We start from the raw sequence: 18,495 nt of genomic DNA, 5'->3' as shown, positions 1-18,495 counted from the left end.
TCCTTGGAGTGTACAGCGGATTGTAGAGAGGGAGACCAGGTGCTGTAGAGGGTATCACTTAGGGTTGGTGATTGGATACATAGGTAGGTACCTTAGAGAGACTGGGATGAGGGGAAAGAGGCTGTGTAGTTAATAATGTATTTTAAGATAACCCATATACTTGGCCGTTACACAGCTCTTCTATCTAACCTGTCAGACTCCAGAGAGAGGTCTCTGTACTTGAGCCTCCTTATGACACTAACTCAGCCATGTAAGCCTCATCAAAGTTTTGCTTTGGTGCTTTACAGAAAGAGTGTAAATGGGAGAAATATACCTTTGCCAAATTCCACTTAATGCTATTTCTCATTCTGTATATTTAAATGAGACTTTCGGTCATAGCATAAGTATTTCTGTGAATTGTGTTATCTTCTAAAACTTAGTGGTGCCTGTGTGATCTTGTTAAAAACAACTCTCTTGGGACTGTTGCAATTAGGTTACCAGGAAAAGTATTAAAATGAGAAAGGTGAGACAAAAAGTAGGACAAAATGTACCAGTAATTGAAGCCTCGTTATTCCCCTTGATAGTATTACAGAGAATGAGTATGGCTTAAGTGAACTTTATTTCTTGAATAACTTCACAAGTTTTTTCATAAAACTTGATTTTTGAAAGAACATTCCTGCAAGTAAAGAGATTTTTAAAACAGGTCTGTGTTTAACCATATTTCTCTGTTGCTCGCTTCTCAAGAAGCAAGTTCATCCTTGGGATTTGATTTGAAAGGTAGTGGTGGGGGTCCCTACTCGTTGAAAACAGAGCTCCCCCCATGTCCCTGGTATAGTTGGGCTGGAAGGGCTCCTGGGAAGCAGGTCACACTCTACAAGAACATTCTCAGACTGAGGGAAGTGATGTACTCATTTCCAGTAGTAGATAATTGGCCAGAAGAGAATGTTTGTGGAGCAAGGGTGCAATTGTCATTATAAAATACCTGTAGTCAAACTCATGTTCTCTGACACAGTGGTTAGGAAAGATCATGGACTCGAATACAAGTCCTGGCTTTTCCTGGTGTGATCTTGGGCAGGTTACTTAAATTCTTTTAGCCTAAAAGGCACCCTGGCTCTAAGAGTTGAGATGTTAGTTTGTTATCTTCATGCAGCCAATCTGTAAGGGGTGCCTTGTAGGGTCCTGCCATCAAGGAGCTTACCACCTAGTTAGTGAGAGAATAGGGACAGAAACCAGCAGTGTGGTAACTGCGCTGATAACAAATTAGGAGGGATGGGAGATACTCCCATCTTAGAAGGCTTCCTGGAGAAGATGACTCTTGAACTGAGTTATGAAGGGTGAATAGAAGTTAACTGGGTGGTGTGGGAAGGCATTCCTGGCAGAGGGAAGAGCTTGTGTAAACAAGACTCACACACTTGAGTAGCTGTAGGTTGATGAGAGTGCTGGGTAAGTTGGGCAAAAGTGGCAAAAGACAAAGCAGGGGAAGTGGGCTGTTGCTATATTATCAAAGGGCTAAGATGAGATTAACAATTTTCTAGTGTTGCCTTCATTGAGATATGAAATAGCCAGTTTCTCACCACTGGGGGTTCTGGAGTCTGCAGGCAATTTACCTTTTTAATTATTGATTTTTAAAATAAATTAGAGCAAATGCTTGAGTGTCCCTATAATCATTAATCTCATGCACTTGTATCCCAGTGTACTTTCCTGACTAGAAAAGAAAGGGAAGAAGTTTCTTAGCATCTTCAGAATTGTACTTAACTCTGGGTGTACACACCCATAAGTATTTCCTGTATGAAAATTTGTATCAAAGTGTCTACATGGAACCTCAGTAGAGCATTCCCCTGTGGTATGGGCTAAGAAAACAGTTGATGACATGAGATCGGGGTCTGTGAATATCAAAATCAGTAGAACAAATACTGTGGAGGAGGAATAACCATTTCTCAGGCTGTAAGTAAAGGCTTAACATGATTTAGAATGGAATTCATACAAATCAAGACGAAAGGCAGTTTGTAATAATATTTAGATCATTTAGTCTAACCATCTTCCTAATGTGATTTTAGCTTTCTACAGCATCTAAATCTATTGACCCTCGCATCTCAATTCGGACACCTCCAAAAACATTCACTCCTTCAGCAAAGGTTTGAGTGCTTATTATGTGGCAGGCATTATTACAGCAGTTGGAGTATAACAGTGAACAATACATAGGTTTCTGTCCTTGTGGAACTTCTGGTGCATAATCTCATGAGGTGGTTCCTCCCATATTGGGTGACTCAGATAGTTAAGTTCCTTGTGTTCTAGCCCTCCACGAGGGAGAAACAGACCACTCTGTGTCCCCTTCCTGCATTTGCTTAGCCCAGTGTTTTGACTTTGGTGTGTTGCCCTACAGTTGTCCCTTGAGGTTTTTTTGTTTTGTTTTTGTTTTTTTTTTTAGTTGAGCCATCCTGCCACCTGTTGGCAGCTCAGTGGCAGCTCAGCTCGGGCCATGAATCGAACCGGTGACCCTGTTGCTCAGAGCTCTTAACCAGCTGAGCCACTCGGCCGGGGGCCCGCCCCCTTGAGTTTTTTTGTATTTTGGGTTTTTTGGGGTTTTTTTTCTTTTTGGTCTTACATCATATGTACGCTTCTGAATCTTAAAATCCTGATAATGTCTTGTAGCATATTGATTCCCACCCTCCTCAGTTTCATGTTAACTGCAGAGTTCATAAAAGTACAATCCAGATCTTTGTACTAAGTCCTCTGCAGCCTTCTCCTGATCTATGCCTCATATCTAAAAAAAGACAATGAGGTTGTGGTCTGGCGTGACTTGTTCTTGGTTGAGTCCATGCTGCCTTCCAAACACCTTATTTTCCATTCTAAATCGTCATAAACCAATATTTTGCTAATTGCATCCAGAATTTTGTCCAGGTTTGATTTCAAGCTCACCTTTTACATTTCAGAGAATTTGCCATCATCCCTGTTTTAACAAAACCAAGAAACTTGACCTTTCGTAGGTCTGCCAGTGTCTGTGATTCTGTGACAAGAGACCACTATTGGACTCATATTCCTGTTTGCCGGTATGTTTAGTCAATACATACTTAGATGTCTGTCCTTATCAGTATAAGGATGTCTTTTCATCTTTGGTGCATGTTCTTTTTATGACTCTCAGAGTGTGACTCGCCAGCATTCTCAAGATAGTCTTCACTCCCATTTGGGGTCATCTGTGATTGTATTCAAATTTCTTCTTGGATTATCTTCTCCCCGTTTCAAAACTCCTGGTGATTAGATTACATCTGGTCTTGAAATCTTTTGAATTGGCCTTTCTAAGGCCCATGGTACCACTTCCTTCACTGAGTGACTGGTCTGAAATTCTCAGTTTTCTACTTCAACCAGTTGATTTTGTTTCATTGGTCAGAATTACATTCACATTTGCAGTTTTTCATTGCTTCTTCTGTGTACTTAGATGAAGTTGTCTACAGAGCAAATCTAGGTTTCAGTAGTACCAGTTGTCTTTTTTAAACCTTTCTAGGATTATCCATGAATTCCTCTAGCTAAGTGACCTGTAGTTTATACCTACAGTGATGTCAGGACTGTACAGGTTCATCATTGAGCACCCAACTCAGCTCTGGAGACCCATACAGGGTCATAGCCTCCCTAATGTGTAATTGGGCCACTATCTCACTTCCTGTCACATTCCAGCAATGATTCTCTTTCTCACAGAGGCTTGTCAGAGATGCCCACAAGCTCTCATTCAGCTTCTTCTTTTTTTAAAAGATTTTATTGGGGAATTGGGGGAGGGGAACAGACAAGTTGCTGTCCTTTTTGTTCTTCAGTCTAGTTGTGGAGGACGTCACTTCACTGGCCCTTGTTGGTATTATGATCATTGCGCTCTTCCCAGCTGAGGCAGTTGCTCTCCGGCCATTAGACGGCCACTCACGGCAGCTCTCACCAGCTGCCGGTCACTCACGGTAGCTCATGGCAGCCCACTGCAGTCTACGCCATCACCGGCCACTCGTGGCAGCCCAGCTTCAGGTCGAGCTGTTGGTCACCATCTTAGCTGTAGAGGGCACAGCGTCACTGGCCCATGTGGGAACCCAACCAGCGGCCCTGCTGTTCAGAGCTCGCACTCCCAAGCCAACTCTTAACATACTGAGCCACTCGGCTGGCCCCGCATTCAGCTTCTAAATAACAACCTCAGGGCATTTCATCAATACTGATGGGCTCCTCCTCCACCCTTCTGTCTTTATGTTCTGTTGGTTATCCTTTACAGCATCTAATTTTAAGAATTTGATTTACTCTACTTCTGTACTGAAAGTACCTGTTTCCTTAATAATAGTACCTATCAAAAGTAGGACTCTTTAGAAAGTTCTTGTATTTTTAATAATATTTTTTCCTTATAGCATATCATAGTCTCATTGGGTTGTGAATCAGAGAAGATTATCTTTAAAAGGTTTTTGTTCTTCTTAATATGTAAATTGGGTGAGAAACCATGAAATTGAGGCCCCGGGGTGGTGCATGCTGGTCATCAGTGTTCACCTTAGGTGTCTGTATGCAGTAATACAATAACTGTTCAGTAAGAACAGGGGTCGGCAAACCGCGGCTTGCAAGCCACATGCGGCTCTTTGGGTACGTTTCCTCTCAAAAGTTTGCCGACTCCTGGAAGAGCCAATCCTGTCCTTCACGACAATTTAAAAATTATTCGAGAGCTATAAATATAGTTTTACCAAAAAAAAAAAAAAGTAAAGTAATATTATAAGTGAAACTATGATAGTTTTATTTTCATTTTTAGTTTTACTTTAGAGCCACATGTACATACCCAAAGAGCAGCATGTGGCTCATGAGTCGCATACTGGCCTATGATACCTTTAACCCCTGGCCCATCCTAAAATATAAACCCCTATGTTTTCATAGGAAATGTTAACCAGTAAGCAGCCCTCTTGAACCAAGTTACTGCCCTGAAGGATAATGGGAATTTCAAGGAAGAGACTAAGTCTTCTGTATTAAAAACAGCATCTGGTTGTAGAGAGAGTACATGAGGCTACTTGACTGCTTATTCAGGGCACACAGACAAGGAGGGTCCTGGCCTTCTGAAACCTCTCCAGCTCCAGTAGCTTTGATTCAGGTACAGGTGCACAAAGAACACAAAGGCCAAGTGTTAAAATAGGTGAAGGCCTCAGACAGCTCCATGAGGGCAGGGCTGTTTGCTTTGTTCTTTTTTTTTCTTTTAAGATTTTTATTGGGGCATTGGGGGGATGGGAACAAACAAGTTGCCTGTTGTGTTGTTCTTCAGTCTAGTTGTGGAGGATGTTGCTTCACTGGCCCAAGTTGGCACCATCATTGTGCTCTTCCCGGGCGAGGCAGATCAGTCACCGGCTTCCTGACAGCCGCTCACTGCGGCTGTTGGCCGCTCACGCTGGCTGCTGGCTACATACGGTAGCCCATGGCAACCAACTGCCACAGGGGCTGCAGCCTATGCCGACGCAGGCAACTCAAGGCAGCCCAGCTCCAGGTTGAGCTGTTGTTCAGCATCTTAGCTGTGGAGGGCAGTGTCACTGGCCCTCATATGTGGGATCCGAACCAGGGCCCTCTGGTGTCCCAAGCCAGTTCTTAACCATCGCGCCACTCGGCCAGCCCGTCTGCTTTGTTCTTGTTGTACCCTTCCAGGGCCTGGCACACAGATATTCAGTATTTGTTGATTTGAATAAACAAGTGAAAGTCACGAATAGCAGGATGAAAACTGCCTGGTGATTGTAGGACATGGGTTTTTTTGTTTGTTTTATATCTTTTTTGGGTTGTGGACCCCTTTGAAAAACTGTGAAAGTTGTGAAATCTTTCTCCAAAAAAACAACATACATTCATGTCAAGTTAAAACTTCTGATTCCAATGTAACTCAGTGTGCCGCGGATCTTATTTTTAGGTAACCTAAGAGTTTGCATTCTCAAAATGTCAGTATGGGGAATGGAGGCTTGTTGGGGAAGCAGAAAGCTGCTGTGACAACCAGCTCTTGGGCCTTCCAGGGCTTTGATGGCTCTTTGAATCAAATGCTAGAAGTAAGGCAGTAGAGTTATTTCCAGAGCCCTTCTGTTCATACTCTGGACAAGTAGAGCTATAGGAAACTGTTGCCAGCACATTTAACTCTTGCCTTCTTGCATAGTCCTCACTAGACACAAAGAATGGGGCTGACTAGTGCCTTACCAGTATGTGCTTAATTGTAGAGGTAATGAGTGCGCTCCCCAAGTGCTAAGTGCATCCAGGCACAAAGATAGTATGTGGCAGTTCAAATAATGATTAGGATTGTCATAGGGTCAACAGTTAGTAAAGATGGTGCATAAGGTAAGTGTCTCCTCTTGATCTGTGGATAAGGGTCAGTCACATCTTCTGTGCTCAGGGTGTTCCCTTGAACTGAGTTGATTGATACCCAACCACTTCAAGATTGATGTGCCCTCCAAAGCAAGTGCTTCTTTAGGCTCCGTCCTACCGTGAAGCCAAAGGAAGGGCACTGTACCAGAATCAGAGTGATGAGAGCAGCAGTAAGATGACTGAAGAATTTGAGCCATAGCACCATTCAGTAGAGACATGGAAGAAGCTGGTCCACAGCCATGCGTGTAATTGTGGGCAGCAGGCAGCATAACGTAGCCAGGGCACTTTTCTGTGTTGGTGTGCTGGGACTTGTTCCCTATGTAGAGAGCCTTGGACTAAGGTAGAAAACAGCAGGAGGACTGACATGCTATGTTTTGACATCTGAGAGTTCCTGCAGGGCCAGAATGATGTATTAAATGGCCAAGTGGCCATCAGAAGTCTCCCAGTCATTCTCTCTTCCTAGGCTGAACCTTGACCTATCTCTGCCTGGTGTGGTTCCCTCAGTCAAAGCAATAGCCCCTTGTTGACTCAATACCGTTTTTCTACTACTTGCTGCTTTTTATAAACTATTTTTATTATTTAACAAATATTCATTGAGCATCTACCATGTCTGGACAGTGGGTTATTTATTGTCTATCCCACAATGAAGACAGCCATTCCTTGAGGATAAGAACTAAGCTGCTCATTTTCCCCACAGATATGCAGGAAAACTTATTTAGCTGATTAGGTAAAATCCTATGGAAAGTATCGTAAAGACATCAGAGTTATGAGTTAATTGGAAAGCATGAGGTTTGCATGTTCTTTGCAGTTTTCAGTACTCGGTTCACCCTCTTCTTCATCTTCCCATTGTCTTCCTGGGTTGCTCAGTATCCATCACAGTAATTGACTAGACCCTCAGTTTTCAGGCCTGCCCCTCATCTCCTCTCATTCTAACTGGCATCCTTCCCATCCCATCAGTTTTGAAAGGACCCTTGTTAGTTAACGAGGTTGAAAACCCACTTTAATACAGTGCTTCTCCATGATGATGCTAATTCTTCTAAAGTGCTTCCAGAAGGTCGTGACCATCTGGGGGCATGAACATGGAGATTGGAGGCTGGGCTCTCTTCTCGAATTCCACTCCGATAACATCTACTGTTTACTTCGTTGGGTGTTCTGGTTAACAATTCCCAGGTAGTACTTCCTTTAATTATTGCAGGAATCTTTCAAAGTCAGAAGGAAACTGAAACTTGAACAACTTGAGCAGTTTGCCACAGTCATGTAGCCACTAAAAGTATAGGCTGGACCAGGACATCAATCTAGTCCTGCCTAGCGCTCCAAAGTTCATAGCATGAACCACTGCACTGTGCCACCTTATACCTGTTTTAAGCAGTCAAGAGATTGCTTACATCCTGTTGTAAAGCTTAGTTTTAGGTAGGTCTAATATTCAAGTTGTATTCTAAGTATGCAATATAGAACCTAGCCCTGTGTTCTGAGCAAAATAAATACCCCATCTACGGTGACTACCGCCTGGAGGTCATTGCTGCTCTCGTTGTCTGCATGTGCAGCTTTATACATGCTTATAAGGGGGTTTGGGTTGTCCTTGGGATTTGTTTGATTTGAGTCAGAGTTGTTTACCGTGTTTCCCCATGTATAAGACGCACCTTAATTTAGGGCCCAAAATTTGAAAATAAAAATGTATTACATAAAGTTATTGAACTCAAGTTTTATTCATCATAAAATTCATACAACTCCTCATCACTGTAAAAAAAAACTACAACCACTGTATAAGACGCACCCAGTTTTTAGATCCCAAATTTTTCAAAAAAGGGTGTGTCTTATACATGGGGAAATACGGTATCTTCAACTGAAAGAAGAGCAGAGGTCCAAGGTTTCTTAGGACCAGCTTGGTGATTCTGGACCATAGCCTGGAACATGATTTTTAATATCTTAAGATATACAGTTGTATAATTGCATTTCCAGCACATCATGTCCTTGCATCTGTTATATAGTCCATATCTGGGAAGGAGTTTGGGAAGTTCATGAAATGAGGTCAAAGATGGGAAGAGTCAGGAGCCAGATCAGGCAGAGCCTTGAAGATGGGAGTTTGGCTGTTGATCTTGTGCAGAGAAAAGGTGTTGGGTTTAGAGGACAGAGCAGTGACCCATTCTGGGTGGTGGTGGTGGTGGTGGTTTTTGTAAGATCTGTCTTTTACTGTCCTTAGGCACTTGTGCCTGTCACATCTGTCCTCCTGAACCATGTTCCTCTGCTTGGCCATCTTTCCCCAGCATGTGGGGGACATCAACCCATAGTTTTCTCTCTTTTCTTTGATTCTGCAGATTTCTCTGGAAAGTAGTTTACAAGAAACTTGTGACATGGAGTACAAAATGAGCAAAACAAGTTCCCTCCTTCAGAAAGTGCTATATTGTGTTAGTGTGTGTGTTGAGGGTAGGAGGTGACCATGGAAGAGCAAAATGGAGCCTCCTCAGGGGAGTCTGCCAAAATCCTGGAGGATAAGGTACCTGACCTCCCGACATCACAGAGCCTTGCTTTCCACTAATACCAATGGGAGGTGCCTACCTGGCAGGGTTATTTTACAGAACACCACAAAAAGAGGAGTGAGGCGGTGAGGGAATGAGGAAGGTGGGTGAGGGTTCTCACTTCAGGTGCCATAGAGCTTCAAAGGTAGAGAACTAGACTCGGGCTGTTGACTTGAGCCGTCAGGAGTTCCTTGGTGAAATGGTGGGAGCAATAGCCAGAGTGTGGTAGGTAGGGTCTGGCTGTAGGAGAGGAGGGTGATTGGGAGTTGGCTGATTGGGCTGAGGTGGCATAGATGACGGAAGGTGACTCAGAGCAGGATAGTTGGGATGGCAGAGCCAGGTAGCAAGAGGCCGGGGAGAAGCAGAGGTAGGGACACTAACAGGGGGTCAGAATACATTCCCTGCCCCCCTGGCTGGAGGGATGAGTGCATCCAAAAAATGGGGAAGGATTGCCCAGGACCAGGTTTTGGGGAAGGTGAGACTTTGTTTTCTTCCACATTTATCAAACATTGGCTAAGGCAGACTAAGATTACAAACTTTTGGCAAAATGTTTGCTCTCTGAACATCTGGAATCCAGTTGAAGTTAGAGATGGCATAGGTAAAAGACAGAATTCCAAAGTCGTTTTTATAGGACATCAAATGAGTAGGTAAACAGAAATTTCAGTCACGGGGAGAAGCCATTGATTCTGTCATCTGTCAGCAGCACGCATCAGCCCAAAACTGTAGCTTCGTTTTTTTGTTTTTGTTTTCTTAAGTCTCAGCTCATTCTTTTTTATTATTATTATTGGGGAAGGGGACCAGCCAAGTCGTTCTTCAACCTTAGTTGTGGAAGGCGCCAACAGCCATTTGGCTGCCCATCAGCAGCTCGTGGTCTCCAAGCTCAAGGTACTGTGTTACAATCTTAGTTGCAGATGGGCGTAGCCACCATCCCATGCTGGTGTCGAACCGGCAGCCTTGTTGTTAAGAGCACATGCTCTATCCACTGAGCCATCTGGGTGACAGCTCAGCTTAAGGTGCCAAGTTCATTTGTAGTTGTGGGCTGTTGTAGCCCACCATCAAACAGGCAGTCTTGTTGTTCGGAGCACATGCTCTCACCAGCTGAGCCATCCTGCCATCTGTTGGTAGCTCACCAGTAGCTCACCTCAGGCCCAGCGTCACTGGCCCATGTGGGAATCGAACTGGCAGCCCTGTTGCTCAGAGCTCACACTCTTAAGCTAACTCTTAACCAACTGAGCCACTCGCCCGGCCCCTCAACTCATTCTTGCCTTTGCCTTTTTTCTTTAACATCTTGTCAGAGTCAGGTCTGGGACCTGGGTCTGCGTGCCTGCCTCCCTGTCTACAGACTGCCCAGGTGCCCTCGGACCATTTCCCCTTAGTATAGCAGAGTCCACCTGGGTGTTTGCTTGCCCGATCCCCCTCCTCTTTCCTCACTGAATCCTCTCTACAGGTATACATCCACACACCCTCTTACTTGTCCTTGCTTTTTTGTATTTTTATTTTTATACATTAATTATATTTTCTGTGTTTGTAATTATTAACAATAAATAGAAGTTAATTTGGAATGATCTCAGTTTCCTATCCATGAGTTTCTGTTTTTTATTTCATTTAAGAAATAAAGAGGCAGTCTGTTTTCTTGGTTGAAAAGGAAATAAGGAAAGAATATAGTAATCATAAGTTGGAGAAAAAAGCAGGACAGTGAAGCTCCTCATCTTGATGGCCTCATTGTACTCCCAACAAAAAGACAGGTTCTGCACTGAAAGGGTTAAAGAGGCTAAGATCCTAGAGGAAACTAGTGCAGAGCTCAGGGAAATCAGGGGGAGTGTGGTCCAGCTGCAGGGGCATATGGTAGTAGTATCTGAGTAGCTCCTGCCTACGGAAGGATTCTGTCTGCTCACCTTGGCCTGAATTTAATTTATGTGTTAAATAAGTTTCATTATTATGTCTGTTTGTACTGAAATATTCCTTTTTTTAAAATGGGATGAAATTATTAGATTGGACACAAGTCATGATTCCAGATTTTCAACTTCAGCTTCCAGCTATGTGCTTTCTAACAAGTCTCTACTATAACTCAAGGTTCTCATTCACAATAGAGATCTCCCGATATGTAGACCTGAAAAATGGCTCTACTAGAAACAGAAATATGGTCATAATTTAAAGTTTTCCTGTTTTTGTGACTTCTGTACAGAGGGAATGGATATACAAATTATAAAACTAAATCTATGGTCCACTTCAAAGAATACGAATATTTTCATAATTATCAAAAACATTTGTGGGCCAGCCGAGTGGCGCATTGGTTAAGAGCTGGCTTGGGACGCCAGAGGGCCCCGGTTCGGATCCCACATATGAGGGCCAGTGACACTGCCCTCTACAGCTAAGATGCTGAACAACAGCTCAACCTGGAGCTGGGCTGCCGTGAGTCACCGGCAACGGCGTAGGCTGCAGCCGCTGTGGCAGTGGGCTGCCATAAGCTACCATGTGTAGTCGGCAGCCAGCGTGAGCGGCCAGCAGCCGCCGTGAGTGGCCATCCAGAGGCTGGCGACTGATCTGCCTCACCCGGGAAGAGCACAATGATGGTGCCATCTTGGGCCAGTGAAGCAATGTCCTCCACAACTAGATTGAAGAACAAAACGACAGCAACTTGTCTGTTCCCCTTCCCCTGATTCCCCAGCACTGTTCCCCTCCCCCAATTCCCCAATAAAATCTTTTAAAAAAAAACAAAAATACATTTGTGATTATCCCAGTTATGAGTAAGAAAAGCATTTCTCTTTCTACTGTCTATAAATAAAAACATTGTGACATGGAGAGAAAAAGACCAATACTTAGACTCAAAGCACTGATCTTAAAATAATCAGTATTTCAAAAGTCTTTAGTATGTGCCAAATATTTTAAAACTTAATTTTTATATTAAATCAATTTACTCTTTCTCCTGAATTTGTATATCCTTTTAAGGCAAAGCCAGAGAAAACATGTCTTTTCAGTTGTGATATTTTCCACTCAACCACTTTACAACTTAATTTTTAATACAAGTCTGAAAAATAGAATTCTTGGTTGTTAAGCTTCAAATTTTAATTGTTCAACTTGGGTGTTTCAGTTGAGCCTGTAACATTAACTATGATAATTTATAAATACATGTAGTTGACACACACACACACCCCCCCCCCCCCCCCCCCCCCGCTTAGGGTTAGAATAAGGGTTAGGGTTAGAGTTTAGGGTTAGGGTTAGGGTTAGGGACGAAGGTACAGAGTTAGGGTTAGGTTTAGGGGTTAGGGTTAGGACTAGGGTTAGGGGGTAGGGGTAGGGGTTGGTTTAGTGTTATGTTTAGGGGTTAGGGTTGGGGTTAGGTTTAGGGTTTTAGAGTTAGGGTTACGATTAGGGTTGGGGTTAGAGTTTTAGGGTTAGAGTTTGGGGGTTAGGGTTAGGTTTGGGTTAGGATTTAGGGTTAGGGATAAGGTTAGGTTTTAGGGTTAGGGTTAGGTTATGGTTAAGGACAAGGGTTATGTTTAGGATTAGGGTTAGGGTTTGGGTTTTGGACAGGGACAGGAACAGAAATAGGGACAGGGTTAGGGTTGGGTTAGATTTAGGTTTAGGGATTCCCATGTAGTTGACTTTTTACATCTTGTTTTTCTCATATACATATCTAATACGTTTTATTTTTGTCTTAGAAGTTTTCATTGTTTAAAACCCAATTCTTAATTGCCAGAATAACTCTTTACAATCCATCCTACAGTTGTTCAATTGGTGGTTCTGCTAAGTAAAGGAGTATGAGTCAGAATTGAGACAGGGAATTTAAAGGGGAAATAAATGCTATAAACTGAATTTATACTGTGTTTTAACCAGGGAGCCTCCGGGGATAAAGTTTTTTTTTCCGTTGTCATTTTGGTGAGTACTCAGAATAAGCTAGTTTCCACAAGACGAGAAGTTCCATTTGGTAATAGTGCTGTTTTCCGTGGAAATGTAATGACTGCAGTCTTATTTCTCAGTAGGTTTGGGGAATTACAAGTTGTTCTGTATGTGTGAGCTCATGCATCCTAGTGAGCAAGTATTATAGAATGATAAAATTAAATAATGAAGGATGGGAAGGTAGAAAACTCAATAGCAGCCAGTCTGCATTCACAGGGGAAAGTTACAAAGATAGAACATTAAGTACATCATTAAAACAGTCTGATGTGGGGAGGAAGCATTTCTAGTGATTCCCAACGTTCAGCAATAGCTCTCACAAACCATCTTTAACAAAATACCAGCAAGTAATGATGTTAAACTAGATTGGTTGTGTAAGTTATATGGCAGAAATTCAAATTCCAGGTCTCTTCTTAAATCCATCCTTGTTTGCCTAGAATGTCCTTCACCTGACTTGACCTGAGCGATCAGTTTCATTCCAACAAGACTGAAATAATATCTCAATAAAGGAAAGAAAAAAGAAAAAAAAAGGACGTTAAGGGCAGAGGGTGTTTTGGTGAGAACAGCCTGGGAGGGGAGGCTGACTGATCCTAGGTGCCAGTGCCAGATGGTAAGGACACAGGCAGCCAGGACTGGGAGCTGCCTAACTTTGTACCCCTGCTTCATCGTGGATCAGCCTGTGACCTTGGGGAGGGCTCCTGCCTCTGGATCTGTTATTCCAGCCTACCTTATAGGAGGTTGGTGTATATTGGGGATAACATCTGAAGGAGCCCTGCAGGTAGACATCTATGTGAAAACAGGGCCACACGGGCAAGTCCCTGACTCGCAGTGTCCATTGCATTAGAAACCCAGGCCCATGCAGCATACTCCACAGGGGCTCATTTCCTTCTCCATCATTTTTGGGCCTTCTCCCTCAGTCCCCCACACCCCTTCTCTTTGCAGCATGAGCCCTTATCATGTTGATATATGGCGTGTCAGGAAAAAACTACCAAGTTTACAAACCTGGTGGACATTGGCAAAATGTTAAGTTGTCTGCTTCCCATTGGCACGTGTAGAGGTACTCAGTCACCTACGCAAACATGTTTCCAATCCCCCTGTAAAGGGAGTTATTTCTTGGTGCTTTCTTTAAAATGCCTGATCTTGTATTTGGGCCACGGACTAAATATTAGAGGTAATTTTGTAATACACTTTTTTGTGTGACATAACTCAGAGAGTCAGATGTTCATTTGTGTCCTATTGGAGTTAGTAGCCAATATGGAGAGAAAAAAAGGCTGCTTTAGTGTTCTGAAGCTGCTTCACTTAACACACATTCTTGCTAGTTGGAGAGAAGCACACTGGGCTAATATTGGTAGCACCCTATGTCTTTGGCACTGCTTGACCTTAGGTCTAAGCACTGAAAAGTTGAGTCCGAAAAAAATGAAAAGGTTCCTTTGGGTAGGACAGTGTGTGTGATTTAATATTAACTTCCTTTTTTTCTTTAGTTTGCAGAGAAAATGCTGACTTTGTCTTCTTTCTCTATTCTTACAGGTTGGTGACATTGTGAAAGTCACAAGGATGAATATAAATGGCCAGTGGGAAGGCGAAGTGAATGGGCGCAAAGGGCTTTTTCCCTTTACGCATGTCAAAATCTTTGACCCTCAAAACCCAGATGAAAATGAGTGATTGATGTTGCCCTGTTTCCTGCTGCTTCATCATTCTCCCTGTCCATAGTTTCCTTTGAGTGGGAAAGCATCTGTCGCATAGGCAAGTTACACTGCATTGCCGACGTCCAGCTTTCTGCAGACAGGCGGACTCATACACGTTTGGAATGCACACAGTGGCTGCCTCGGCATTTGTATCATAGTCATAATTGTCAAAGAGTAGACAATTTTAGAGTTCTTTTGGATCATAAACTGGAAATACTGGTGGAAGCACACAAGTGAAGAGAGTTGACGAGGAAAGGGTCTTCCTTCTCATCACTACCCTGTTGGTTGTACTTGTGACTGATTCTGTCACGTTCATCAGAGAAAGTTTGAGGCTGTGGTGAGACATTGCACGTTGCTGCTCCTTAAAGCAGTGGCTCAGTCACCATTTTGTTTTTCCTTTGAAGAATAGAGCAAGTGAACTTTAAGAGGGAATTCTGTCCTAAACCCCCTAAATCTGGCTTTGCTTTTTTTCCCCTTTTGGTTTGATTTTGGAAGACTTAATTAGACTTGTGTGTACTGAACAGGTTTTTAAGTAGCAGGTTGAGTTTTTGTATTATTATCACAAGGAATGGCACATGCCTCTGAGCTTCTAAACTGAAGCTGCTGTAACTACAGGAATATGAAAAAAAAAAAAAAAACCCTGAAGTGGGGGCCTTTAATTTATTGTCTTGGTGCCAACAGTATCTTGTTTTGCCATGCAGCAAACAACACAAAAAAATCAGCAGTTGTGTGCCAAGATGTGTAGGCAGCCTCTAGGATTACATTGTCCCCAACAGCAACATGTGGAGGGTGATTTGGGGAAGTCGGTGCTTACCTTGTTTGCCAATGACAGGAGCATTGGTGGGGTGAGGCGGGGGACACTTGGCTGGTTTTCTGTCCAGTGTTTCAGAGAATGTACCCCTTTAACATATAAGACTTAAAATTTCTTTAAAAAATGAGGTTGTTCATAGAATCATTGAATTCATTAATGAAAGTTTAAATTCCACTCTCGAAGCCCAGTCCTCCCTGCCCCAACCCAAACTCACCAGGCTGCCAGAGAAAGATGGTGCTGCTAATACTGGTTCCACTGTCTATGTGCCTGTGATGCTCCCAAGCAAAAAAAATGCAGGCCCTGGAAATTGGTTAATGTATTTGATGTATAATGTTTTCGTGACTAGGGAGAACCATTAACCAATTTATCATTAACCATTTACCAGTTTGATGTTAAAGTTTTCCTGTTAGCTGAAAGAGGCCTGTTTATACAAGCCAGCTGGTACAAATGTGACTGATTCCTTGTCTGCTGGCTCTAGCCGACTAGAATTCTGAAACTTCCATGCAGTTCAGTCTGCTCTACCCTCTGGACACTGATAAAGACAAGTCTCCGCTAAGAATGAATGCAGCAGACCTAGAGATGTAGCAGCAACCTAATGAGCAGCTCTGTATCATTTACTGAGCATCTGCCATAACCATGGCCCTGTTTCTCAAGGGTCTTAGGTTTTGAGGGTTACAGCAATATATTCTGGTGACAGAATCAGCAAAACAACATTTTTTCAGTGTCTCTTTAAATCAGTATTCTGTCAGGCAGGTAACCACCATATTGAAGAATCTTGAGAGTGCTCCTGTATGACAGAATTGATGGTCAGTTGGAAAAAATGTCACTACGGCTGCCCATCTGGGGTTTTCCTGAAAAAGACAGCAACCGTCTCTTCCTAATCAGTGAGAACTGTGGTGAATCACCTCTGGCTCTGAAGATTCCCGTCCAATTGCAGTTGCCTCTTGTTTGGAATTCAGGCGCGGCCTAGTATCCACAACAAGTGACATGTATGTAGCAGGGTCCCCACACTCTGCCTGGAAACAGCACTTGCCTTTCAGCCAGTGACCCAGTACTTAAGGGAGGGTGTCTAGCAGAAGGTGGAATATGTGCCTTGTTCACAGAGGGCACAAACCTTAAGGCTTTTTTAAACTAAATTTAGCTGAGGGGCTTGGTACCTTTTATGGCAGTGGTTGGCTCTGAATATAAGAAGTAAATGGCCATTTTGGAAAGCAAGGTTTCCTTTCAGCGATGTCTACTGACCAATATAGCAAGACCCACGGCATGTGGAGCACTTGAGAATCAGAACACCTGCTGCCTAGGTTTGCTTCATAGTAAGTCTGCTCATCACTTCAGCCACGGCTATGTCTCCACGACTGCCCAGGAGACTTGGATCCTAAAATAAGCTGAGCCTTGAGTTCTGAACTCTCAAGATACGTGCCAAAAGTAGGACCTTTTTTACTTAGAACATTTTTAGTTTTTTAATCAGGCAGGGAAATTCTCTTTTTCACACTAAATATACAAAAACAGCACCCCACCTTGGCTTCATGCCTGGGTTCCCCAGTGGTCTGGGAAGACTGCTTCAGAAAGCAGTGCAAATCTTCCAGAAGAGCTGCCTTCCCTCTTGTAAGATTGTTCATTATTGTTACTTGCTCTGCTCTACTCTTTGTCATTAAGAAAATATTTCAATGTTAAATTAACTCACTTGGGAAGTGAACAAATTACATACTAAAGGGCATTGAGGGTTTGATTCAAAATTTATTTATCCTGGGAAGGACCTTTCAACACAGGAGTCATCCTTGTCATTTCTGTGCGGTGTGGTACCACCTGATGACATGGTAACGAAGAGGAGGATGTGTTGACTGGCTGCCATTTGACGACTTTGGTCGCCCAGATGAGACAACTTCTGTACTCATGGTTGGGAAGCTGAAAGGTGGGAAGGACAGCTGCTCCCCCCTTGGAGCTCACGCATCCCTGGCACTGTGCTAACTTTCTTTTACAGCTGTTTACAGACAAGGCGGGCCGAACAGACGGCCACTGCTCTTGTAATGTTTGCTCAGAGGAATATGAACATGTTATTTTTGAAAAGGGATGATGTGTTTTTGTGCCAGGTGTTTATAATTTAATCCTTTAATATTGTGTTCATTAATCTCTTAAAAATGAGTGAATTCTTATTTTAACACAGTACCTAAAGACTAATGCTTTCTGTAGACACCACTGAGCTCTGCCTCAAACTCCACCCTCTGGGACCCAAGATTAGTGTCCCAGTAACCGCTGTGAGTGTGGACACTGAGCTAGTTGTCTATTCTAAAGGAGTAAAAGGACAGCTCTCTGAGACGGGCGTTGTCTCTGCAGGAGGAACAGTGGCCTTGCTTCTAGACAGTCTTCACTGTGTGTTTTCAAACAACAAAAACAACACAAAACTCTTTTGACATGTAACTTAAAAGATCATAAACTTCAGGCAATAATATTTTCTGTGTAAGCTTTTAAAATTATTTTTGGGATCATAGCTTGTTTTATTTTGTGCTATAAAATTAACAGTATTAAATGACTTATATTCTTAGAATACATCGAGTGTCTTTTCTTAACAGATTAGTGCCTTTTTATTTTTGTATTCCATTTTACGTTACTGGTCCTGGCATCAGAACCCTTGTTTCCATGGCCTGTTTGTACATTGTCTCAATAAAACTTGCATCAGCTGGTGGTGGCAGCGGCTTTGGTGTTTCGGTGTCTCCTCAGTGCTGCCTGGAGGTGCTTAGCCCCCACCAGCCTCCCGAGCAGTTCCTGGTGACACACTGGTGCTTCACTGAAGATAAGTCCTGCAACCCAGCCCTGCTACTGACCACGAAATAGAGTGGGATCTTGGATTAGCCCTTCCACACCTCTGGGCCTCCCTACAGAAGAGAAGCAGCTGGTGTTCAGTCTTGGCCCTCTGAGGATGAGGTAATAGCTGCCACGCGTTACACCACCAAGGTAAACTTGGATGTTTTCCCTCATGTGCATCCATATCTAAAAGCTTCTGTTAAATATTTGTTCAGCACAAGCTAGCCAGCGTTGAATGACTTCAAGCGGAAGTCATGGAAAATAAGCAGCCTCATCCCAGATCAAGACATGATATCTGTCTGGCTTTTTTTTTTTTGGTCCAACTTAAATACTTGTCTTCTGTTCCTGCCTGTAGTCTGTGTATGGCCCTCCATATGAATTCTGGGGACCATCAGGTAGATAACTTGAGGTATTGGGGGCCTGCTGATTTCCGACACCCCCTCAGCCAGAGCCTTGTTCCCACATCTATTTA

General features: G+C 43.2%; 1 protein-coding gene across 1 annotated transcript in view; it reads left to right on the top strand.

Annotated features, from left to right (window-relative positions):
- CRKL (CRK like proto-oncogene, adaptor protein) overlaps positions 1-17,915 on the top strand; it is a 39,677-nt gene extending 21,762 nt beyond the window's left edge. Inside the window, exon 3 of the mRNA XM_019632073.1 lies at positions 14,253-17,915. Within this exon, the coding sequence (XP_019487618.1) occupies positions 14,253-14,387 (135 nt within the window). The 3' untranslated portion in view covers positions 14,388-17,915. The remainder of the gene's footprint in view (positions 1-14,252) is intronic.
- Positions 17,916-18,495: the final 580 nt, after the last annotated feature.

Source organism: Hipposideros armiger, unplaced genomic scaffold (genome assembly GCF_001890085.2).
Source record: "Hipposideros armiger isolate ML-2016 unplaced genomic scaffold, ASM189008v1 scaffold_1073, whole genome shotgun sequence".
NCBI lineage: Eukaryota > Metazoa > Chordata > Mammalia > Chiroptera > Hipposideridae > Hipposideros > Hipposideros armiger.
The sequence above is the reverse complement of the archived record's forward strand: the minus strand, read 5'-3'. Positions and strand labels throughout refer to the sequence as shown.